The sequence below is a fragment of the Dermacentor albipictus genome, chromosome 9, assembly GCF_038994185.2.
Source record: "Dermacentor albipictus isolate Rhodes 1998 colony chromosome 9, USDA_Dalb.pri_finalv2, whole genome shotgun sequence".
Taxonomy (NCBI): Eukaryota; Metazoa; Arthropoda; class Arachnida; order Ixodida; family Ixodidae; genus Dermacentor; species Dermacentor albipictus.
In genome coordinates, this window is record NC_091829.1 from 101,721,961 (window position 1) to 101,746,827 (window position 24,867).

The window sequence follows — 24,867 nt, forward strand, 5'->3', positions numbered from 1 at the left end:
TGACACTGCTTGCCCTTCCTCAAGACGGACACCACGCAGGCCGCAGTCGACGAGCCTGAGTCCGGCATCACTGAGCCGTCAACGTAGGTCTGCAGGGGTTCTCCGTGGTCCTCATGCAGGAGGGAGGCAGCCGTCTGCTGAAGGGCACAAGTCGGGGAGCGCCGTTTGAAAACGCCGGGCAGCTCTGCGGTGAGAGGTATGGGTGGTCTCTGGGGAGGAGCCAGCTTTGTATTGTTCGCTGGAGGCCTCCCAATCATCTCCTCGTACAGCCCACAGATTCTGCCCATTTGTGAATGGGGCCGCGAGCGCAGTCGGTACAGCAGGGCACTGCCGTCTGGGCCATGGTGGAGGCGGTCAACATGGCGTAGCCCTTGTTGCAGGAGGAGGAGTAGCAGGGGCCATGCTCCTGCCTCGGCCAAGGTTGCAGTGACTTGGGAGCTGCGGGGAGCACTCAGGCAGAGCCTAATGGCGGCCCGATGCTGCAGCTCCAGATTCATGAGACGGGCAGTTGGTAGTGCCACGAGTGAGAGGGCGTACCGCAGGCGTGAGGTGGCTGCTGCATCGTACTGCTGCAGAGCCCATCCAGTGGTACAGCCCTGTCGTCGGGCAAGAAGCTGGGAGACTGCCTTGCGGCCTCGGAGGACCTGGACATGCAGGGTCTTGACAGCAGGCAACCAGGAAAGCCGGTGATCAAGGTGCAGTCCCAGGTACGTCACTGCCGTGCTCCAGGGTGAATGAACGCCTCCCAGGTGCAACCGGACAGCTGTGTGGCGGGCAGCTGCGCTGTGGTGGAGCAGCTTGGCCTCGGTCTTCCTTGCAGAGATGGCAAGGCCAATGCTGCTCAGGTAAGCAGCGGTGGTGTCGAGGGCTCTTCGCAGGCAGAGCGCGTGCTGCGGTGGCTGTGGGGGGACTTCGCACCCCCAGGGGGATGTCGTCTGCGTAGATGGAGGCATTCACAGGGATTGTTTGCGAATGGCAGCGATGATCACGATCCCGTGGATGTTTGGCAAGAGGACCACCTTTGACGTGGGGAGCATGCAGACATAGCTACGCCACCTGGTGCGTGGTCAGCTTGTTGCTAGCTGGGCCGCGAAACAGATCAAATGACCACTTCTTACCTACTGGACTCTCCGTGCTTGAAATGTTTCGTAATGATCAATGAGGCGGCGACGTCCGCAGTTTGCGGTGGCGAGAACAGACCACCTTGTCAGCCTTGTCAGGAACATGCAGCTGTCTTGAATGAGGGGCTGAGTATCTTAGTCCGGGTTCGAGTAACATGCATTCGCTCAACGAATTGCTGCTGTGCTGTAAGGTTTTTTCCCTTCCGTAGCGCTTTGTCCGGTAGATCAAAAATGTCAGCTGCAGTTGCGCGCACTCGCTTCTTTGTGCCGGGGGTGGTAAACACGTTTCAAACTTCTAGCAGCAAAGTAGGCTGTCCGAACGACCCTGCAGACGTTCAGTAAGGCATATTCGGCCTGCGAAAAGACGACGACATTTTCCTCGAGGATCCGGGGGCTTGCCCGTGCCTTAAGCGATGTTGCCTTTCGTACTTGAGCTGTAGAGCATCTTTCTCGTCGTCAGAAATTCGACGTTTCGGCTGGTGGGTCGATGCCGCCGCCTCGGGACTGGCCGAGGACGAGGCGTCTTCCGTGCCCCTCTGCTCGTTGTCACCGATGGTCAATGGCACCTTACCAATCACCGAGGAGGACATGGCTTTTTGCGCGCCGCTATTAGTCCGATCAGCAGGGCAGCAGGAAGCCAGGCCAGGGCCAGGTTGAACAGGAATGGGCTCACCACCAACCCTTGTGGGATGCCCTCTGCCACCGCCCGAGGGGAGCTCCTCGATTGGCCCACTCGTACCCTGAAGGTGCGTTCCTGTAGGAACGACGAGATGAACCACCGCAAGTTCCCGTTGATGCCAAGTAGGTCCAAAGCCTGCTGAACGACTGGATGGGGCAGGCCGTCGAAGTTCCCCTTGATGTCGACAAGCACCAGGAGCAGGGTGTCACCGCAGGCCTTGGCCCCTTCCAGTGTGGGGCCAAGGCCTGCACCACATCCGCAATGGAGTTCACGGTGCATCGTTGCCGCCGGAACCCCACTGCTGGTTAGCCAAAAAGCCATAGGCACGGGCCACCCAGTCCAGTCACACCACAGAAATTGCCTCCATCACCTTGCAAGTGGTGGAGGTGAGGGAGACAGGCTGATAGGAGCTCACGTTTCCAGCCGGCTTTCCGGCTTTCAGGATGGGGGCCACGATGACTGTGCGCCATGTCTCCGGCACCTGGCCTGACCACCAGATGTCGCTGTAGCAGTCGAGAAGGCGCTGCTGCTCGCTGGCGGCCAGGTGTCGGAGCATTTGGGTCGTCACTCCCTCGGCTCCTGGTGCGCTGCGGCATTTCCCCCTCTTCAGGGCCACATGGCGGTCGTGCAGCGTCAGCGGGTCCTGGCAGATACCCGTAATCTGGCTCGATGCCCAACCCGGGTGGTGGTTGTGCAGGCAGCTAGGCAGGCTGACGGAAGGCTGTCCTACCGGCAGGATGGCTGCAGTTCTTTGTACAGCCAGCGCGAACTGGCCGGCGATGCGCTCCGCAAGGGCCTCTTCGCTGATACCCAGTGTGACGGCCGCGGCGAGGACAGGTTGTAGGCTTGCTCTCTTGCCGGTGAGGGATTTGAGCAATCTCCAAGCCAGGGGTCATCCCCGGGAATGACAACACTGTCACCGGTTGTCTCTTCCGGCTGCCTCCTCACCCGGTGCTACGGGAAGCGACGGGGGTGTGTCTGCGGAGGAATTTAGAAAGCGATTTCCGCCCCTTTTATTAACAAAGTGTAGAAAAAACTTTCAGAACCGTAAGTTATTAGGTCTGTTCTTCCCAATCCCGGCAATTCATCGAAATTAAAAACTGTTCCAGTTTCCCTTTAAACACAAAAGACTAAAAACACTTTAAGAATTTCCCTCGCACCTAGTGCTTGGCGCATTAGGCGCGCCACATAGCAACAATTTACTTATAAAATATGAGCACGCACTTTCTTATTTCTGATTATTAGAAAAGTTCTTATGGGACGTGGCAGTCTTCGAAATTCTGTGTGCGTATCTCATCGTGCTGTGGCGCTGTGACACGCGTCCATAATGTCAAGTATGTCCAGTCTTGTAAGACATCACGTTGTAACGCTGAATGAAAGAAAGCGATTTGTCTGCCAGGCCTATCAAGGCATAGGAGGTACGCGTTCGTCAGTGAAGTCTGGAGCGCTTACAAAAATAACTGAAAGCTGGTTCAGCACGAAAAAATTATTTTTGTTGTTTCCCATATGTGTCTTCATCTTAATCGATGAGAAGTTTTCGTGAAACCCTTGACTTTATTGCTTCGAACATGTCCCTCTAACAGTAATTCAAGCAAGACAGAACTTTACACGAAAATGTGCACACTTCAGATAATCAAGAGTTGTTGAAAGACTATATACTCCGTTCCATGCATAACAGGCGACGCTACCAAAGCTAGACATACTTCTGTCACTGTTCAAATCCGCAGCCAAAACATGGTGCGTCATATGTTGAAGATATTAAGCACGCATCATTTAATCCGCAATAAAATGAGGTCACCTGCTTCTACATCAGAAAACATGAACGATTTATGACATTATTAGTCTCTAGAGATCTATAACAATTTCACAGAGGAAACCAGAGAAAACCCTGAGGAAACCAGGTCAACACAGAGGCAACCCTCGGTAGCGACCACTGCATCTTAAACACTGCAATTCGGACCAAGCCATTAGCAAAACCACAACACAGGCCCGTCTCCCAGATTGGTCCAAGTTTAGGCAAAATTACAGCACAGCGACATCTATACTTGGTCAAGACTACCAGTCATGGTCCCAACAATGGGTTTCTAGCCTTCGCTCCACCGAAACCAAAATTCAGCTTTCCGAGGCGGTATCGGACGTGGATAACCACCTCCTCCACCTCTGGGAAGGGTGGCATTGCCTCGTCCGCCAGTGGCGCCGACAAAAGCATAACCGCAAACTTAAGGCTCGAATCGCCGAGCTCACCCAGCGGTGCGGCTGAGTATGCGGCCCAGCTCACAGACGCCAACTAGGTGGATCGTGGCAACACGGCGGCACGGCAGATGTCCAGCAGGAATACCTGGCGCCTCTTCCGCGCCCTTATCGACCCAACGCAGACACGCGTTGGGTCGATGAGGGGTGGGTCATTGGGTCGACATCTACAACGTGCTATACACAGTTTTCACGGCAACACAACTCAGCTAGCGCACAAGTTACGGGACGAATACTTGTGCACTACCCAGGACCCCTGCGGATTGGCGTACTCTTATGCAGGTTCGGAGAACGCAGAGCTGGATCAGCCGTTCCAGCTCTACGATCTGCGGGTAGCCCTGGCGAAAATGAAACGTGGCGCCACTCCGGGTAGGGTCAAAATTACAAATTACTCGCTAACTTGCCTGACCTGGCCTGCCAGTCCTTATTGGATTACATCAATTCAATCTGGCTCGGGGACGTGCCACTCCCCAACGATTGGAAAACCGCTCTGGTCACTTTCATTCCCAAAGCTGGCAAGGCCATCAACACGGCCAACCTTCGCCTCATCTCTCTCACCTCGTGTGTGGGCAAACTAATGGATATGATGGTGCGTGACAGGTTGTCCGAGTTCACGGAAAATCAACACATCTTCGCAGACTCCATGTTCAGATTTCACCCGCACAGGTCCGCACAGGATGTTCTGCTACAACTCAGTTCGGGACATCCTTGACCCGGTCGAATGCCCCCACAGCGATAAGGTCATACTCGCCTTAAACTTGAAGGGGGTCTTCGACAACATTACAACGAGGTAATACTCTCTCATCTTTCAGAACCCGGCTGCGGACGCAATGCGTTCGGATACATTCGGCAATTTTTGACAGATCGTGACTCCTACATTAAAATCCAGGACACTGAGCATGGTCCCTTCCGATATGGAACCAGAGAAACACCACAGGGTCAGTTCTGTATCCTCTCCTATTCAATCTGGCTATGATGCACCTGCCAGCCCAATTGGCTGCTGTCGCTGGTGTGGAGCATGCGCTGTAGGCCGACGACAACACCCTGTGGGCCACACAGGGCTCACTCGGAGACATTGAGGCCAACCTACAACAAGCGGCGACCATAGTCGACCATTATACACGCCACTGTGGCCTGCAATGCTCCCCTCAAAAGTCTGAATTTGTACACATACGCCCCTCACCACAGTGCACAGCCAAAATTGAGCTCTTTCTGGAGACAGTACCAATTCCTGAACACACAGAAGTCCGGTTACAGGGGCTTTTCATTGATCAACATAGATGGTGAAACACTACCCTGGCCCAGCTCCGTAAGGTGGGGGACCAGGTGAGCCGCATGGTCCGTCGGGTTTCGAACAAACGCGGGGGTTGTGGTGCAAAAACGCCTTGCGGCTGGCGCATGCATTCGTGACCAGTCGAATCTTATATTCGACTCTTTACCTCCACCTTCGGAAACAAGACGAGGATGCACTCGAAGTCATCCTCCGCAAAATTATTAAGAGAGCCCTCGAACTCCCCGTGAGCGCCTCCAACCAGCGTCTCCTGGGTCTAGGCATGGTGAACACGTTCCGGGAGCTCCGAGCGGCTCACTTAACTAACAAATACACACGCCTGTCTAAGACACTGTCGGGTCACCGCCTCCTTGCCCGACTACACATCCAACACACCACGCTTATGGAAGAGCGAGTACGACTCCCTTTCGAGTGGAGATGCGCCCTCCACGTACGCCCTTTTCCTAACACGACACGTGATGACCACAATGGTCGGAGCCTGGCGCGGGCGGAAGCCCTGGCCCGCCATTATGGGTCGAAACCCAGCGCATACTACATGGACGCCTCCGTCCCCCACACGGCGTGGAGGCCGGAGGCGTCCATCCCCCATCCCCCATGCCGTGTGGGGGCCGGAGGGCCTCACACGGCATGGGGGATGGTACACGGCCGCAGTCGTCCACCAGTCGAAAGCACTTAACGGGCTTACATTGCGCGCCCGCGACATACCTCATGCGGAGGAGGTCGCCATTGCCTGGCTGCTACCCACTCTGGTTCCAAAACAAATATCTCCGACTCGCGAGGGACCCGTCGGAACGTCGAGCAAGGCTGGGCTCCATACTTAGCCTACCTACTACTTCAAAGTTGCTCCTACACCGGGGACTCCACTCACCGGAACATAGTATAGGCTCCTGCTCATATGGGTCTCGAGGGGAATGAAGCAGCCGATGCCGCCGCCCGCGCGCTCTCTCTCCGGCCTTCCTTTCTCGACCCCCTAGATCAGGATCTTGAATTCAATCCCGCGTATTCTTTTAAAGACATTGTTTTGCATTATCAATCTAGCCATAGCTTTTCACAATGCTAATCATAACCAACTAGCCCAGCTGTCCATACATAGCCTTTACCCCCGCCCGAGTAAAGGGCTATCTAAGATGGAGGAGCGGCTTCTACTCCGTCTCTATACGAATACTCTGCTGTGCCCGGCAGCACTCAATATTTTGATCGTTCTTTCACAGGCAGTTGTCCGCACTGTGCGGAGAAGTCTTCGGACATCTACCGCATGGTGTGAGCCTGCCCATCTAACCCAGCTATTGCCCCTCAACCCAATCCCACTCGGGAGGACTGGGAGGTGACCCTGCTTGGCTGCTATGACCTGCAGGCCCAAAGGGCCTTGGTCGAGCGCGCCCGGGCAGCGGCCTACGCCACTGGGGTCCCGTACTAGGGATTTCAGCCAGTATTGTAAGGGCCGGGCCTTTAAGGACCGGCCCATATGCGTACCTCCATGTGCTTCTCGTCTGAGAGCAATAAAAGTTTTTGACCGCCACCACCACCACCTGCGGCGCAGCATCTGCTCGGCGTCTACTTGGAGTTTACTCGCTACCCTCATCACGTACTATGCTAGAGCGGGATAGTATATTAATGATGCAGCGAACAATTAGGCCTTTATAGCGTTCTACATCGTCAACGCATCAGTGGTGTTAATGGTGTCGCGCCATCTACTAACTAGAACTCAAACCAGTTTTACGGCTCGGCGCCGTCTCTCATTTCATTTAATCTTATTTCCTTAAGGACCCCATAGTAGGCGCATTACGTAAGGAGTGGGAATACAACATATACAAACAAGTGTTATAATGGATTCAATTCTGTAAATAAAAAAAAGTTCTTACATCTTGAGCAAATTCTGAAGAGCAGGCGATGGCAGCGATTTGATGAGGAAGGCCATTCTAGTCTTTAGATGCTCGGTAGGAAAATGAGCCTGAAAATGTATTTGTGTGCGAATGTGGTTGTGCTACCTGCTGGGGATGACCAATGTGTCGTGACCGGCGCGTTGGGGGAACAATGTATGGTGGTCGATTCAGCGTCAAATAGTAGAACCTGTGGAAAAGGGAAAAGGTGGCAATGCAGCGACGAAGGGATAGAAGCGATAAGAAATATTCTTTTTTATAAGTGATATGCTGACGTTGTAAGCTTATGTGCAATGAATATACCTGGTGGCGCGATTTTCAACTGCCCCCAGAGCAGTGGCGAGATATGCTTGATGCGGATCCGAGATGGCAGATGCGTATTCGAGTTTCGTTCTTACCAATGATCTATAGGCTAACAGTTTTACATGCTATGGAACGAGGCGAAGGTGACGTAATAGAAATCCCAATATTTTGTTAGCAGATGAAATAACATTAGTAACATGCGCAATCCAGTTTAGATCATTAGTCAAGGTGATACCTAGATAATTCTAGCTGATTCAACTGATTCCACAGTGATGTCAACAATCCGATAAGAAAACCGAAGACGGTGATGACGACGGGTAAATGAGACAAGTTTGCATTCATTAGAGTTGAGTGTCATCAGCCAAACATCACAGCATTCTTGTTCCCGGTTAAGGTCGGATTGAAGAGTTGTTTGGACAGTGATGGTATTGAGTGCGCGGTAAATAACGCAGTCATCGGCAAACATACGGATACAGCAGGACACATGCGAGGGTAGGTCGCTAATGTAAATTAGGAAAAGGGGGCCAAGGACGGACCCCTGTGGTACACCTCGTGTAACGACGGCAATGTTTGAATCGTGGTTATAAAATGAGGCACACTGTGAGCGGTTAGTTAAAAATTGCTCAAGCCAGCTTAGGATATCAGGATGCAAATTCAAACTAAAAAGTTTTGGTAATAGGCGCTGATGAGCTATTTTGTCAAATGCTTTCGAGTAATCCAAAAAATATGGCATCTGTTTGTATGTTACGGTCAAGATTAGCATGCACGTCATGAAGAAATAGTGCAGGCTGTGTCTGGCAAGAACGGCCCCTGCGGAACCCGTGGTGTGAAGGATGAAAGAGGTTGTTAGCGTCTAGAAAGTTCATAATATGTGAGTAGATTACATGCACGATGATCTTGCAGAGAACACATGTCAGTCTCATCAGCGTGAAAACAGAAACCCGATCACAATAATTACGGCAAGACATACATAGCCCTTTGACCTTACCTTAAGATGAGACTTGGCAAAAGCGACGAATTTTGCCACTTGTTTCTTGCTGCCAGGGCGTAGAGCCAGTATAAATCGCGAAGTCAGATCCAGGCGGGTAGTCGGCGCTGTAAGGGCGCTGCCATGTTGCTATAGTTGAGCGCGGTTAGGGTGCCCATTACGCTTACCGGTGGTGACTTCCACAGCAATTTTCGGTATACGACGAGTATGCACAGAGGCGATGCCTTGCCACGCATTGCCGTACCGTATCTGTAGCGAGCGAAAATGAAAACTTTTAGTGCAGCCAATAATGAGCCAGCTATGCCTGGAACTATACACCGCTGCAAAAGGATGCGACAGATTATGCCCGCATTATAGCTGCTGTTTTGTTATGCTGGTAATGTGGTGCCAAGGTACCTAACATATAGTAGGAGAAATTAAAGGACGAACTGTAAGGATACATAAAAAAATTGGCAGACATAGCAAGCAGTTGCGTGGTAGATGACAGAGGAATTACATACAGGTCACTAGTAACGCCCGAGTCATGTAGTAGAAAAAAAGAAAAGCAGATTCTTAAGCTACCGACCAAGTTAATACGAATGAATCTATCATTCAATCAATCATTTACTTAATGAGCACAGGAACAACGCTATAATCCGAGTGCTGCCACACGGATATATTAAAACAGAGACACTTAGAAAGTGAGGTGCAAGACATAATGCACAGAAAATACAAGCTTGGTGGGCAAAACAATCTGTGTCAGAGAAATATTTAGGGACGCCTCCTCACCATTGTGAGGAGGCGTCTGTAAGAAGAAGTTAATCCTAAAGCATCATTGTCCACACTTCTACAGAACCCAGGAAATGAACTCTGAAATAGCTAATAATGGGGGCCCCATAACGTAAAACTATTCCATGTATTTTGTTGCAATCTACTGACGGAAAAGTTACGTAACCGCCGAGGCAAGCGTCTGTCGGGGACCTGCAGCGTTGTTTCAGCAAACCAATAATACGCTCTCCTTCTTTATAAGAGGTCACCTTTGTTTGGTATCAAAGCGGACAGCATTGCCTTGCTTGACATTATTTTAAAGAAATCTATTTTGCTGACAACGAGCAAGCAGCACGCTGAAGTAAAAAGCGTTTCGGTGGGGCCGAGCTAGCTCAATGAAGATAGATAACCTTCATGAGGAGGGCGGGGCCGACGTCTGTGATTGGCCCGCTTCTCACTACTTAGATTGTAGTGGGTGGTCTAAAATCATGATGGCGTGCATCGGAAGGCTAAAAATTACAGTGACGTCTTATCTCGTGAAGGTGGGTTACGCGCAAGCGTTTGCGTGCTATAGCGCACACGAAGCTAGTGGCCCTCGGTGCGCCTAGACGCCTAGAATATCTGTGTCCGTATCCAGAAGGACAATAACCATGCGTGGCGAAGAGATATATTCATTCTGGACACTTTCAGTGATTTCTGAATTAAATTTGAGTGAATGACAGTTAAACGAGCAGACGACAATGAACTGCCGCCTCAACTTCAGCAAGCACGGCGAGTAGCTCGTCATAACTGGTGGTGCCCCGCCCCAGGCAGTGATTTAGTGCGTCGTTAATTATCCGGATTACACGCTCCCCAAGCACTCCCAACAGCTGCATACATTCTTCAATGGAGCGGCATTGTATTCAGCTAGAGCTGGCCTATTCCTGGACTTTCTCTTCGAACAGTATGCACAGCTGCTCGGTGCTGCAACAGAATGCTTTCGCGCTGCTGGAGTGCACGATGGCAGCAATTATACGTCCCGCTGCAAATCCCCTGAAGGTCAGAAAAAATGCTTGAACTGTAATATATGTGGCCGACTGCAGGTATACTGCCGTTGTCCCAGCACACGAAAGGCAACGATGTAAACCTAAGAAGTCGACGGTCTTTGAGTACAGCAGTAGAGTGGCACACAGAACTAAATTTCCACTACGTGAAACCATTGTTTCTTCCCTGATTCTTTCCTATTACGCCCCTTAAAGATCCAAAGGTGGTTCTGAAGTTCCATAGAGTGAGTTGAACTCCATCATGCCATAGTCGTAGGTGTGCTGCATCAACCAAGAGTTCGGTGAGTCAGTGATCCCCGGAAGCAAGATCGGGTGCTTCAACTCCTCCGGGTAGCTAACCTGCTGCAGCCGGCCTCCTACACGAAGTAATCTGTCATGGTCTATAAACGGTTGTAATGTTGGCACATTGCGAGTATCCGAAGCTTGCTATCGCTACTCTAGGGCCGGGACTTCGCTCGCGAATGCTTAAAACTGGGGAAGCCTCGATACATAGATATCCACCTGATGCAACTCCAGCGCCTTCAGTGGCATTTGGGGTGAAGCGTTCCGAAGAAACTTCATGATCCATTCCGTTATTCGGAGTAAACAGGGGATGCATTCAAAGCTTGCAGCCTCAAGCACTGGCTCATGTAGGAGCGGAGGAGGTGCTATTACTGCCGCGGGGCAAGTTAATCTCGCTTCATTGGTTTCGCTAGCAAGGGCATCTGGTAAAGGAGCAGAACGTATTTTCGCAGGCCATTGCGAATTAGGCTGCCGCAACAACGAAGAACTGATCCACCACAGTGTCGAGCAGAAATGACAAGGCGGTTGCTCCACGCGTCAGCGTATCTACTGGATTGTCGTGGCCTGCGCAGCGCCTTCAAGGATACCCCGACATTGGGCGTTGTATTTCGAGAATACGGTTTCTCTAAAGTCTCCTATTGATTAGCGTCGGCTGCAATTCAATGTCAGGCTACTGATGAGTCCCTCCACGAAATCCAAACATCTCGATGCTTCTGGAATTCCTCAATAGAGCTTCACAGCATGACAGCTAGCAAGTACACAAGAAGCTCAACGTACGACAACGAGGTAGTTTTCAGCAGTGCGACCCTGCAATTGCATCATCATCATCATCATCATCATCATCATCACAACCATCCCCATCATCATCATCATCATCATTCTGGTTACCCCCACTGCAGGGCAAAGCCATCTCCCATACTTCTCCAAGTACCCTGGTCATGTGCTAAATGGGGCCATGTTGGCCCTGCAAATTTCGTAATGCCATCTGCCCACCTAACTTTCTGTCACCCCCTGCCACGCTTCACTTCCCTTGGAATCCAGTCCGCAACCCTTAATGACCATCGGTTATCTTCTCTCCTCATTACATCTGCTGACCATGCCCATTGCTTTTTGTTGATTTCAACTGTCATTAACTCGCGTTTCTTACCTCGCCCAATCTGCACTTGGTTATGAGCGGTTGAACGTTGAACTTCCCTTCTTTGATCTGGTAACGCATGAAGATGGCCCCACCGTTTGTCAGTGAGCTTGCATCGCAGGACAGGTGAAGTTCAAATGATGAAATTAGTCGCGGAGGGGAAAAAATGACGCAACGCGGAATGCGCCCCGAGGAGAGCGTCGCCAGTACGGATGTGCAGCTTTCCCTTTGTTTCTACACGTCTTGTCCAGCAATCTAGTCGATGCTCCTTCCTAGTTATGCTCCTCAGCGGTAAGCATTTGTGTTCATCCAACTGCGCCGAGAAATCATAACCAATGGCTGAAGTGTTCACAGTGCAGACTTCATGTACTTCCAACTAGCCTACCGCGAAGTCGTGGGAGTTGAAACGACTATGTAGCTTGGGCCTGACGCTTCGACAGCTGTAATGGCGGGAAAACTTAGAAGCCCCAAACGTCTGCACAAAAAGGTCTTCTGTCTCGAGGGAATCTAGGCCGAACCTTTTGGACAGGTCACCTGAAATGAACGTTCTCTGGCAGCTGGTGTCAACCAAACCGAAGTAAAAAGGAATTGTGAGTTCAGGACACCCACGCTATGGCCATTTGCATCAGGAAAGGTGAAGGCGTACAACCGCTAACCTTTAGCTGTCCTGCTTGATACGTTTATTACTGCTCGCGGCAGATAGGCTCTTGCTGTCTTCTTTCCATATGGAAATGTTCTTCCATACGAAAACATCTATTGTTTCCGCAGGAAAACTGATGTTTCGTGCAGTAGTAAAACTCGTTGTGGGGCTAGTTGGTGCATAGCTTTCAATAGAATAAGTGCCGAAAGTGACGGCACACAAGGAGAAATACAGACAGGACAAGGCGCTACTTGCAACTGAGTTGCAAGTAACGCCTTGAACTTGTGAGTTGCAAGTAGCGCCTTGTCCTGTCTGTATTTCTTTTTGTGTGCCGTCACTTTTGGTGCTTATTCTATTGAAATTTCGTGCAGTGCTTCCACATGAACCAGGCTGCATTGTAGCCCTGTCATGCAACGTACCCTCCTAAGCCGCGTTTAAAACGGCAATGCTTGCGAGTTCGCCAGTGTGTGATTTCGACAGGTGACAGGTGACTTGGCACTCCCATAGGCGTGGTCCCGGCGATAGCACAGTACACAGCAGGTATGGCCATTCGATGCAGATCTTGCAGTCAGCGCTAATGCTCATCGTAGCTGTGGTGTTAGAAGCGGTTTGCATCGCACGTTTCTTGCGAGGGCGCTTTCTGGTAGGGACCTTGAACGGGAAGCTTCGCTCTCTGCTTTCGACTTGCACCTGCACGGACTTGATGACATTTCGCACGTCTTGTAGTCGCGACCTTGGAGCAGCGCCCTAGTCGGCTTCAGCGTCCACCTGCGTTGGCGACATAGATTGGTGATAGCTTCGGGGAGTGAGCGCATAAGTACACGATGAAGTATGACCGCGTATTCTGATGTTGAAACCTTGTGGCTGTCGAGGCAGCTTGCGCGAAAGTGCACCTCTTCGTAGAGTTCCCGCAGCTACGACAAATCAGAAGAGAGACCTACGGGAAAAACTCCACATTTGCTGATGACGTGGCCCGAAAATAGAAGCTCGTCTTAAGTGAAGTGGAACTTTTTCGGCTTCAAAGTGAGCCCTGATAGCTCGATGGCTCTAGTACTGTCCCAAACCGTCTAAGGTGATCATCTTCCGGCGAAGATGACGACGTCATCCAAGTAAACAAGACAGGGTTGCCACTTCAATCCTGCTAATATCATCTCCATCGCGCACCAGAACGTTGCAGGCGCTAAGCGCAGTTCGAAGGACATGACCTTGAACTCATAGAGGTTGTCTGGCGTGATGAAGGTCTTTTCGCGATCCCTCCCGCGGGCTTCTATTTTTCAATAGCATGGTCTTGAGATCCATCGACGAGGAATATTTAGCATTGCAGAATCGATCCAATGCGTCGTCGATCCGTGGGAGGGCGTGTACATCCTTCTTCGTGATCTTGTTCAGTCGACGATAATCGACTCAGAATCCTAGGGTTCCGTCCTATTCCGTTAAGATTACGAGAGGTACCCACGGGCTTTTTGACGGCTGTGCGATGTCGTCGTGCAGTATTTCATCGACTTGCCTTTTAGCTTCGCGTCACCTGTCCAAACTCGGTACGGGCTCCGGCGGAGCGGTCGAGCGCTCTCTTCGGTTATTATGCGATGCTTTGCAACTGGTATTTGTCTAGTTCTCGATGACGTCGAAAAACAGTCTTTGTATCGTCGGAGAAGACTGCTGAGCTGCTGCGGCTTACTCGTAGAGCTACTTGGATTTATGTCGAAGTATGGCTCGGCAACTATAGTCGTCGTGGTATATGCGGCGGAATCCTAAAGGACAAATGCGTTACTGGCTCCCACAATTTCCTAGATGTATGCGGTTGTCGTGCCTTTGTTGACATGCTTGAAATTTTGGCTGAAGCTTGTCTGCCCCACTTTCTCCTTACCCTGTGCGGTCGAGCAATTCTTGTTGCTACGAAATTGTGCGGTTGAGCAGCAGACGTCGGTCACACTCGATGACGACTTCTACGTCTGCGAGTGTTACGGTGCCGACGGAAATGACAATGCTGGAGTGAGGCGGGGTGTTGACTTGACCTTCGAGCGCATTGAAGGCATGGTAACTACGAGCACTATTCGGCGGTATCGCTTGATCTTCGGATAGCATTATCGACATCGGCTTGAAGTTAATGAACGCGCCGTGTTGTTTCAGGAAGTTCATGCCGAGAATGACGTATCGTGAACACTTTTCGAGGATAACGAAGGTAGCAGGTTAGGTCCAGACATGAGTGGTAATTCCCGCAGTGCAGATTCGAGTCGGCGTTATTAGGTGTCCTCCAGTGGTCCGTATATGGGGGCTTCCACGCTGTCTTGACATTCTTCAACTGGGCGGTGAAGGGTCCACTCATGACGGACTGCTCTGCTCCTGTCTACAAACGCGGTGACTGTGTGGCCGTCGAGTAACACGTCTTGGTCAGTGGCTCGTTGTTTGATGTTAAAGTTAGATCTTGGCGTCGGATGACGGCTGCGTCGCGTTGACGTGTGGCTGGTACGTCGCATTGTCACGTCGGTGCATTCTTTGCTTGTAGTATTCGTCGGGATTGCGGCGTGTCATTCTTATGTCATCGAAATAGTCTCTTCGGCGTCACTGTCGGTGGCGGAGGCCCTTCATCATTTCGCCGAAAAGCATCCGCCCTGTTGCTGCTTGGTTTTCGGGATATGGGCTGACGGAGCGGCCCCGGGCTGGACCAGTGTATGATCGTCGCTGCTGCGACAGATGATGGCGGTGAAGTGGTCGACGAGATCACGTGGTCATTCGCCCTGCTGTGGGCGCTATTTAGTGACGGCAAACGCTCGCAGTCCCAAGTCGCGGTATGGGCATCAGTGTTGCACTTGCCCGGCTTCCCCGCAGTGATAGCATAGCGGGCGATGGTCGGTGGCGCGACAAATGTCCACCTTTCTCGGGTAGCTGCGCTTGGTGATGGGCAGGTGTGCTGGCAGCGGCGGTGGTTGGCGATGGAATTGCGGCATTACGGGACCACGGCGTGGGCGCTGAAGGGGAGCTTGACGAAGGGTGATGGCTGCGTAGGACATCGCTTCCGTCTGGAATTGCAGCGATGCCGGTACCGCTGAAGCTCCTTAACTATGCCAGCGATGGAAGCCACCTGGAGCTGCGACCTAGGCACAAGTTCTGCAGCTCTTCCTGTACGACCTCTCTGATTGTCTCGCGCAGGTCATCGGCGTCTAGCACTTGAGCTTCGGCGCAATTTGTTGTTAGCGCAGAGTGGTTATATTGCTTGGTGCATACTTCAAGCGTCTTCTTGAATATTGTGGCCTCCGAAATAGACTCAGCGACAGTTTGGGTGGGTTGCGCATCAATTAAGCGAATAGTTGTTCTTTCACACCACGCCTCAATAACCTAACTTTCTTTTCTTCAGACGCGTCGAAGTCGGGGCGGCGGAAAGGGCGAGGGATTTCCTGCAGAAGGATCGTGATGTTCTTGTTTGGCAGCTGCACGCAGGTTTAGGTAGAGTTTGGGCTCGCTCTTTGCACAGGATGCTCCTAAAGGTATGCAGGGTACCGTTGCAGAGCAGGTTCCACGTAGTCGGAGTTGGCTCTCGGTAATAAAACCATGGCGTCTTCAAAGGCGATGTACACATGCCAAAGTTTGTCATCGGCGTTCCAGTTGTTGACAGCGACTCTCGTATGTTTGCAGCCAGTTATCGAGGTCTTGAAACGATGGCCCACGGAAGGTCTGTGGCTTCCTGGGCTGTTGCAGCACGATTAAGGACACTGGGGCTGTCACAGGGGTTGTAGAGTTGGCGACAATAATCTTGGTTGTCTCAGGTGGGTTACGTTAGGGCAGGTGTTTCAGCCTGCGGCGTGCTCGATAGTCCGGAACGACGTTGGTGTTTCTTCGTGGTCCGGGCTTTGATCACGGCTAATTGGGCTCAACCGCTACATGAACGCAGCGCAGCTCCATCAAATTTCACGTGGTAGGTGCAGTTAAGAACACAGTAGCAAAATTGCAATTAGCGAAACTAACTCTTTATTGGGCGAACCGGTTTCTAGAAAAAGAGGACATACTCAAAGCGCAAGGATAACGGCGAAGACAGTCGCCGATCGTCGAAAATTTGATCAGCGGGTGAAGCGCGTCGGCTTTTATAGATGAGTCATCGAATATTCCAGAGAAATTACTGGTGACCACCTCTCTTCCAGACAGTACTACACAATTCGCGTCGCGCATACAATCAGAATACATAATTGTCGGTGACAATATATAGAAAAATGGATAAGATTCGTTAAAGTGCCGATGAGTGCAGGCACTTTATGCGCTGAGCGATAACATTTGTTCAGCCCAGCGCTGAGCTGGGCTGATCTCAGCCAAGGAAGATAAACAAATATACGTGTCAATGTGGTGCAACGACGAGGCCCGTCAGCATGCACGATCTCGTCTTCAGTGTCGTCAAACGTTAGACACCAGCCGCTACACTCTTCGCCACAGAGAGGTACGTACAATCCAAGCAACGTCGTGTGGATGGGGACATCTTTCCGAAAGCATGGCCATTCGGAGAAGCTATGACGTTGGTACTATGGTCCATACATAGTTTTGCGTCGACTCATCGAGGTTAACTATGAGGCAATTGCAGAAGGCACATTAAGAGGTTCCCGTCATCAGCCCTAAGCTAAATTCTTTACGCCACCAAAGTGAAACCTTACTTCCCACCTTCAGACCCACCCCTGGAGAGACTTTGGTTTACGTTCGGCAGGTCACTCTGCAACTATGTTTTACAGCAATTCTGCATGAGCTTCTTACTCTGGCGTACATGTGACCTTATTAGGCTTGTTTCATTTGTTCAGCCACAACTTTCTTCATAACTTTCCTAACGTTTCTTTTAGCGTCTCAATGATGCTACCTTGGGGTATGGAGTAATGCCACACTCCATGTGTGCCTGTGTGCTTGGGAAGTGGGCGATAGGAGAAAAGAAGAGCAGGACAGTTTTGAGCAGGTGTTAGTAAAGATGTTAATTCCGACCAGTCTAGGTGTACTTCACCCACGACAATATCGAGGCCTCCGTGCTAAGCTTGATCAATGTTCTTCAATAGTGTATATTAAAGCACCCTGGTTTGACGTTTCAGATACGAGCGGTGGCGCGCCGCAACATTTGCAACACCAGCTATTTTATTGCCGAAATTGAAAAGAAGAAACACTGCCATTATCACTACCTCGTAGTGACGCATGACAAGGCGCACTGCACCTTGGTGGGACCTCCGCGACAAACCGAGGTCCCGAGTGCGAGCGCATGCCATAGAATAAAGAACAACCTTCGAGAAGGGTAGTACTTTCCACAGTAGTACTATAATAAGCAGCGGAAGCGCATGTAATTTACGAAGGAATACCAAATGTGGCGCTACACAAAGAGAAAGCGGACATAACTTCTTTTGCAAATAAATATCTAATCTGGGCGCTTTTTAGGGATCGAGGGCGCTGGTACGTGCTGTGCTCGCCCTGCTGGCTTTGCGGCATGCCACGGTGCCTTCGCCATCGCGTAGCTGGCGTGTTAACCAGGAGACCAGAGAGCCTCTACTGATGGCCATTGGCGCCGGTGGTCTTCGCGTGCCTTCCAGTGCCTAATTTTCTCAAGACCACAAAGCTTAATTTTGAACACCCTGTATATTGAATGGTTTGTGACTGCATGACATCCAAATGTACACTGTATATTCTAGGGTCCTGAAGCAGCATGTGAAATAAATATTGCTACTGTCCACAATATAGATGACTGCCTAAATAGAATGCATATCAACAGGCGAAGTAATATTCAGGTCGCACATGAGACGATTTCTGCGCTAATTTGTATAGTAGAACAGGTCACACTGCTGGCCCCACAAGCAAATGCTTGCGGGACATTAAGCTATTAGAGCTGCTGTAGTCTTTTTCTGCAGGAACGTGATGCACCGCTTCACTACTCGAAAAATAGTTGCCCTAAGTTAAACCAAACTGAGCAGCAAGAACACTTGGAACCAATGAGCACAAAATATTTGTGAATTATCATGTGTGCAACTGTTTAATACAATAAATTCAGTGCTTTCACGTCGATTTAGCAAAAGGTTATTCTGTTTTCTTTACGAAAGAAGGCGCCGGTGGACTCGAAAAAAGTAGATATATTGATAACGCGACGCAGGGGCCTGTAGCCACGGCTACAGTAAGATGAAAAATGCTAAGCGCTTTCCTATATCGCGTTTTGTTTTGTTAGTGTGTGCTTATAGCGACGGCCCCGCAGCTAAAGGTTTGTTTTTGGAAACAGCAATGGAGGGTCCAGACTGCCCATATGTAATGCAGGAGCTATTTCGTTAGCTTGTGTGCGCGAAACGACTATTACATAAAGATTCAAGCAGTGATGATAAACCGCTCACCGGTTATTGCCGTCGTCAGTCACTGTGGAATCTGGCTTTAATTTCGATGCGGACGAGTTCCGCATGGCTCACGATAGAAACCTAGGTTTCGGGCTTACATCCTTCGCAACGCGTCATGTTTCCCTAAGTTAAATTACGCGAGGTATCAAAGCGCGATAAACTAGTTTTAGCACAAAATAAGGCTTCAGGTTAAGTGCAGGAACCAATGAATCCACGCCGGTAAAAATTTTAAATCAAGGCCAGTGGTCACGTGAGTTGTCGATGAGCTGAACGCTATTTTGCATTTATAATAGCAAAACAACAACAACAACGAACTAGCTAATAAAGAGTACAGTGTATAATGAGAAATGATAATTTTGTACTCTTTGTCATGTAACAAAACCTCTTCGATAAATGTGGGAGAAATTTGTAGGCTAAAACTGAGCTCACTACGGCGCCTATAGCGGGAAATGTTGGGCTCATGCAGGCAGACTTCAAATGGCTGTACTGCATGCTTGTTTTGTTAGCAATTCCACGCGGTCGGCAATTCTTGCCCTCTGTGGCGATATTCTGAACTTTATAGTGTGCTACCCCTGACATACTCCGGCGCTTGCGCGTAGCTGTTTCTGCACGCATTCTATCCCTAGCGTAGATAGCGTACCGGTCGCGAAGTGTCACGACGAGTCCGCTCGCCGCAGAGATGTTCGGATAAGGGCATGCTTCGATTGGTCTCTTTGGGTGACGTGGCCTCAGGTGTGTGGTGAGGAGAGCCAGAAGAAGCGCGCTGAAAGAGCTTGGAAGCGTAGCGTTGAGATTTGTGGCCTAACGACAACCGCCAAATACACGCGTCATACGCGTAGGTGTTGTTTCAAGGTTGTCGAAAACAACTCCAGCCCTGCGGATCCGCTCAGTGTCATTGATGGGCATACATGACCAAGTTATAAAACAAATGCTACAGAATGTGCAACTTCGTTGCAGTTGGCCTTTGAACTTTGCTCTTTTACAGTGCCTGGATTTGCAATAAATTGCCACGGCAGTCTGCTGGAATTTAGCTACGAGGGATTAGGCTACGAGCTGTTGATCGTGCTAGTCGAAGGCCTGCTGCTCCTGGCGATCGTGATCTTCTGGACATCCGGCTACCGGGGTTTTCGAGACCCCTTCGCGCCCAGGGAGTTTCCCGCCGAGGAAGACGTCGAGGAGGAGAAGAGGCGCGTCAATGCTGCACGGCAGCAAGAAGGGCTCGGAGGCCACTCGCTCCTCGCGTGGAGTCTTCACAAGCGGTACGGCAACTTCCACGCCGTTCGGGGCATGTACATGGCGCTGCGGCCCTCCGAGTGCTTCGGCCTGCTCGGCGTGAACGGCGCCGGCAAGACCACCACGTTTCAGATGCTGGCCGCGCTGATCAGCGTCACGTACGGCGACGCCTGCACCGCTGTGGCCAAGCTCAGCGGAAACGTTCGTAAGGTGAGCGAATGCTTGTAATAGAGAGTTTTAGCACCTTTGCAAGAAAAAAAATTACCGTTTGCGGGAGGCTAGTTTATTGAAGATGTATACGGCAGCAGCTACGGTCGCAGCGACATCTGGCGGCGCAGAGTTTTATCAGAGAGCATCACAAAGGTAATACTACAGTGACCTATATTTACTACTCAATCTGCTGATTTAAAGCGTTGGTAGGACGATAAGCGTTAACTTGCAATGATTTCATTTCCGCGAAAATATTAAATTATGGCGTTTTACGTGCCAAGACCACTTTCTGATTTTGAGGCGCGCCGTATAGTGGGTACTCCGGAAATTTGTACCACCTGGGGTTCTTTAACGTGTACCTAAAATCTAAGTACACGGGTATTTTCGCCCTCATCGAAATACCCCCGCCGTGGCCGGGATTCGATCGCGCGACCTCGTGCTTAGCAGCCCAGCAACATAGCCACTAAGCAACCATGGCGGGCTCCACGAAAATATTCATGCGACCGTAAAAAATTTTCATTTGCATTGTACATATTAAACACTCAACCAGTGTCGCTGGCATCTTCGCGAATGGCGTTCACAGATTCGGTAATACGTTAATTTGCAAACAGTAAGATGTTTAAGGACAGGTTACAGCTCACTGTAATATTGATCTCTAACACGTCGACGACCCCTACATTACAAGTCGTCGTATTCAGAGCTTGAAAAAAATATTCGTCAAAGATTACGATGCTTACTCAGACAACGTCTGAGCGCAGCTCTGTACGTGTTTTTATTTTCACGATGTATTGGCTGGCATGAACAATGCGTTTCGTGCGGCACGTTGAAAACGGAGCGAAGTGTCACGCGACTGATTCGTCAATGTAAAAAGCAACCGCAAGCCGTGACAGTCGAAATAAGCGCGAATGAGACCAAGCCAAGGAAACCATACATGCGCTAGATAAAACTGACGCGAGTACAAAATAAGCGGTCCGGCTGAGACCAGATAAGAGTACGCTGTAACGAAGAAGAGTAGCCGCCTGCGCCACAGCACCATCGCTACCGGGATGAGCTCGTGGTTGCTGTCTTTCGCCGAACGCTTGTGACAGCTACCCGTTCGCGCCCGTTGCTAATAAATCGCTTGACAGCTACCCGTTCGCGCCCGTTGCTAATAAATCGCTTAGCAAGTGGTAGAGGTGCGGGGTATCACGAGAAGCCACTTGCGACCGTCAGAGAGGTAATTACGACGATAAAGAAGGCCGTCGCGAATGCAGAAGTGGGTAGCCTGGCGGCGAAGAGCGCGCGATGGTGATGAGGTGGATGGATCAGAAAGGATGCTGATGAGAGCACTGATCCAGGGATCCTTGCGCTGCTCCGACGGCATGTTGCGCAGTGCATGAGATGGAACTGTGGGCTCAAGGGCGGATAGGCAAGCGCAGTCAGCGGAGACCGGTGAGCGAGAAAGGGCGTCAGCGTCCGTGTGTTTGCGGCCGGAACGGTAGAGGACGCGGATGTCGTACTCCTGTAGCTTAAGGGCCCAGCGAGCAAGTCGGCCAGATGGGTCCTTAAGGGTAGACAGCCAACAAAGGGCGTGATGGTCAGTGATGACATCGAAAGGGTGACCATACAAATAAGGACGGAATTTTCCAAGGGCCCAAATAATGGCTAAACACTCTTTCTCTGTAACAGAGTAATTAGCCTCGGCCTTTGTCAGAGTTCGGCTCGCGTAGGCAACGACATATTCATCAAAGCCCGCTTTGCGTTGTGCGAGTACGGCGCCAAGTCCGATGCCGCTGGCATCGGTGTGGACCTCTGTGGGCGCTGCAGGATCGAAGTGGCGGAGGATAGGTGGCGAGGTTAGCAGGCGGCGTAATTTCGTGAAGGCGTCATCACAGAGGGGCGACCAAGCGGAAAGTTCTTTGTCGCCACTTAGAAGGGCTGTCAGGGGTGCACTTATGGAAGCGAAATTTCGAATGAAACGTCGGAAGTATGAGCATAAACCAAGAAAACTTTGAAGCTCTTTTAACTTCTTTGGTTGCGGAAAGTCGGTGACAGCGCGGAGCTTGGCTGGATCCGGAAGGACGCCGTCTCGTGATACAACATGGCCAAGAATAGGGAGCTTTCGGGCACCAAAACGACATTTTTTTAAGTTAAGTTGAAGTCCCGCGACAGTAAGGCATTTGAGAACTTGCTCGAGACGGCTGAGATGGGTTTGGAAATCAGCGGAAAAGACAACTACGTCATCCAGGTAGCATAAACATGTGTTCCATTTGAGGCCGCGTAAAATATTATCCATCATTCTCTCAAAAGTGGCGGGAGCATTGCACAGGCCGAAAGGCATTACGATGAATTCGTACAATCCGTCAGGTGTCACAAATGCTGTTTTAGGTCGATCAGATGGTGCCAAGGGGACTTGCCAGTATCCGGAACGTAAATCCAGCGAAGAAAAGAATTCAGCTCCCTGCAAACAGTCGAGGGCGTCGTCGATGCGCGGTAACGGGTAAACGTCCTTGCGCGTTATCTTGTTCAGACATCGGTAGTCGACGCAGAATCGAATAGAGCCATCCTTTTTCTTAACGAGGACGACCGGTGATGCCCAGGGACTGTTGGAAGGCTGCACAACGCCACGCTTGAGCATGTCAGCAACCTGGTGGTCAATGACACGGCGCTCAGAGGCGGAAACTCGGTAAGGGCGCTGCCGTAAAGGTGCGTGACTGCCGGTATCTATTTGGTGAAAAACGGTCGATGTGCGGCCCAAACCGGAAGCATGGCTGTCGAAAGAAGCGCGAAACCTCTGCAGGAGAGCAATAAGCTGGCTTCGTTCTGAAGATGACGTGCCATCGTCGATGGAGCAGTGGAAAGCGTCGAGGAGTGACTGATCAACCGCAGAGTCACAAGTAAGTGCGCCAAGGCCCGCAGAAGTAGAAACGGCAGGAGTGTCAAAGATGCAAAAGGTGTCGACTGGTTGAACAAGGCCTAGGCATTCACCATGAGATAAAGCTAAAGGGCAGGCTGTGGGATTGTCGACGACCATTTTCGTGACGCCATTGCGAAGAGTAAGGAGAGCAAAGGGCAGCGGAGAACATCGGCGGCGAATGAACAGCTCAGAGGGCGTAAAGAAAGCAGTGGCATCAGAAATAGCGGCGCACGACACAGGCACAAGCAGGGAAGAGCGTGGAGGGACGGAATTGTTTTCGGAAACAAACAGTTTAACACTGGAAGGGTCGTTGTCGATAGGCTCGACGTCTGGAAGTGCAGAAAGTTCGAGTTCGGCGTGACAACAGTCAATAACGGCGTTATTATTTGCAAGGAAGTCCCAGCCTAATATGATGTCATGGGAACAAGTGGGCAGCACGACGAATTCGACGGTATACAGTAGACCTTGAATGAAGACGCGAGCAGTACAGGCAGCGAGAGGCGTTATATTTTGAGCGTTCGCGGTTCGAAGGGAGAAGTCGGAGAGAGGCGTCAAAACCTTTCGTAGTGTGCGGCAGAGTTCGGCGGAAATTACGGATACGGCGGCTCCTGTATCTACAAGCGCCAGGACGGCGATTCCTTCGACAGAGACTTCGATGACGTTGGCTGGAGAGGGACGAGGACTTAGCAACGAATCGAATCGCTTAGCAACGCATCGAATCGCCTTATCAGTTCCCGCACGCCCGCCACTGAACGGGCCGCTCTCATTGGTCTGCGCCGTTCGCGGCACGTGTCTTTCATCTGTCGCTCCACGTTCGCTCTTTCATCCTTCGCTGTGCTCGTTTGCTTCGCTACACCGCGGCCGCCGATGATCGCCCCAGGAACGGGCCATTATGTCCTGCGCTTTATTAACCACCTTTGGCGGCGCCCAATTCAGCGCTTCATTGCAGGTTTCTTCCGAGAAGTAGAAACAGATGCCCTAGGCTGTGTTTTTCGGACTGCGTGCGCCAGTATTTATTGCGGAACCGGAAAGATGTCATGGCCGCTACGTTTTAGGGGAAATTCGGCAAATCGCGCAGACCTGCACAGGCATGCATTGGGGCGACGACGGTTGGATGAGATGGTGCATCAGGACACTCCGGTGCGCACAGCTCACATTCGCCGAATTCCCGAATGAGACACCCCATACGCCAGCAAGTTTCTCCCTTCAAGACAGCACATCAATACTGCGACTGGCCGCGCCACCTCACGAGCGAAATAGCTACAAGTTCCTCACGTTGACGATCAATGTTTAACATTACAATCGCAGTACTTTCTTCTCATCGATAATTGGTTCAACCGTGTCTGTAAGCAAAAGCTCGGGAGGCACTCTCTGCATGCGCCACTGGGTTCTTTGCGGCAGCAGCAGATGGCGCTTGCCTCCCCGCAAACGCGGCAGCGAGGCTTCAGCGGGAGGTGTGCGCCGTGGTCGATGGTTCCAGTTAGGCCTTGGCGTTGGATAACGGCTTCGTTCTGTTCACCTGTGGCTGGAACGTCGCGTCGTCAGATCTTCATTCATCGGCATATTCTTCCAGGTATCGTCGGGATGGCAGCGTGTCCTTGCTGCGCCGTAGATAAAGATCTTGAGGCGTGGTCGTCGGTGGCGGAGAATCTTCGGCATTTCTACGCACAGCAACCGCACCTCCATCGCTGTGTGCTTCTAGATTTCAGGATACGGACTTACGGAACGGCCCCGGGTCTGGCCTGCATGTGGTTGGCGCAGCGGCGACAGGTGGCGTCCTGGCGACAGTGAACGGGAAAGTCGTTGTAGTCTCCACTGCGTTCGGGTGATGTAGTCA

At 51.1% G+C, this 24,867-nt stretch overlaps 1 protein-coding gene across 4 annotated transcripts in view; it reads left to right on the top strand.

Moving 5' to 3' along the window:
- Positions 1 to 24,867, top strand: part of LOC139049592 (phospholipid-transporting ATPase ABCA3-like) — a 420,980-nt gene that overhangs the window by 311,808 nt on the left and 84,305 nt on the right. For all 4 annotated transcript variants that reach the window (XM_070525151.1, XM_070525150.1, XM_070525152.1 and 1 more), the window contains one exon: positions 19,677 to 20,134. In XM_070525151.1, coding sequence (XP_070381252.1) covers positions 19,677 to 20,134 — 458 coding nt within the window. The remainder of the gene's footprint in view (positions 1 to 19,676; positions 20,135 to 24,867) is intronic.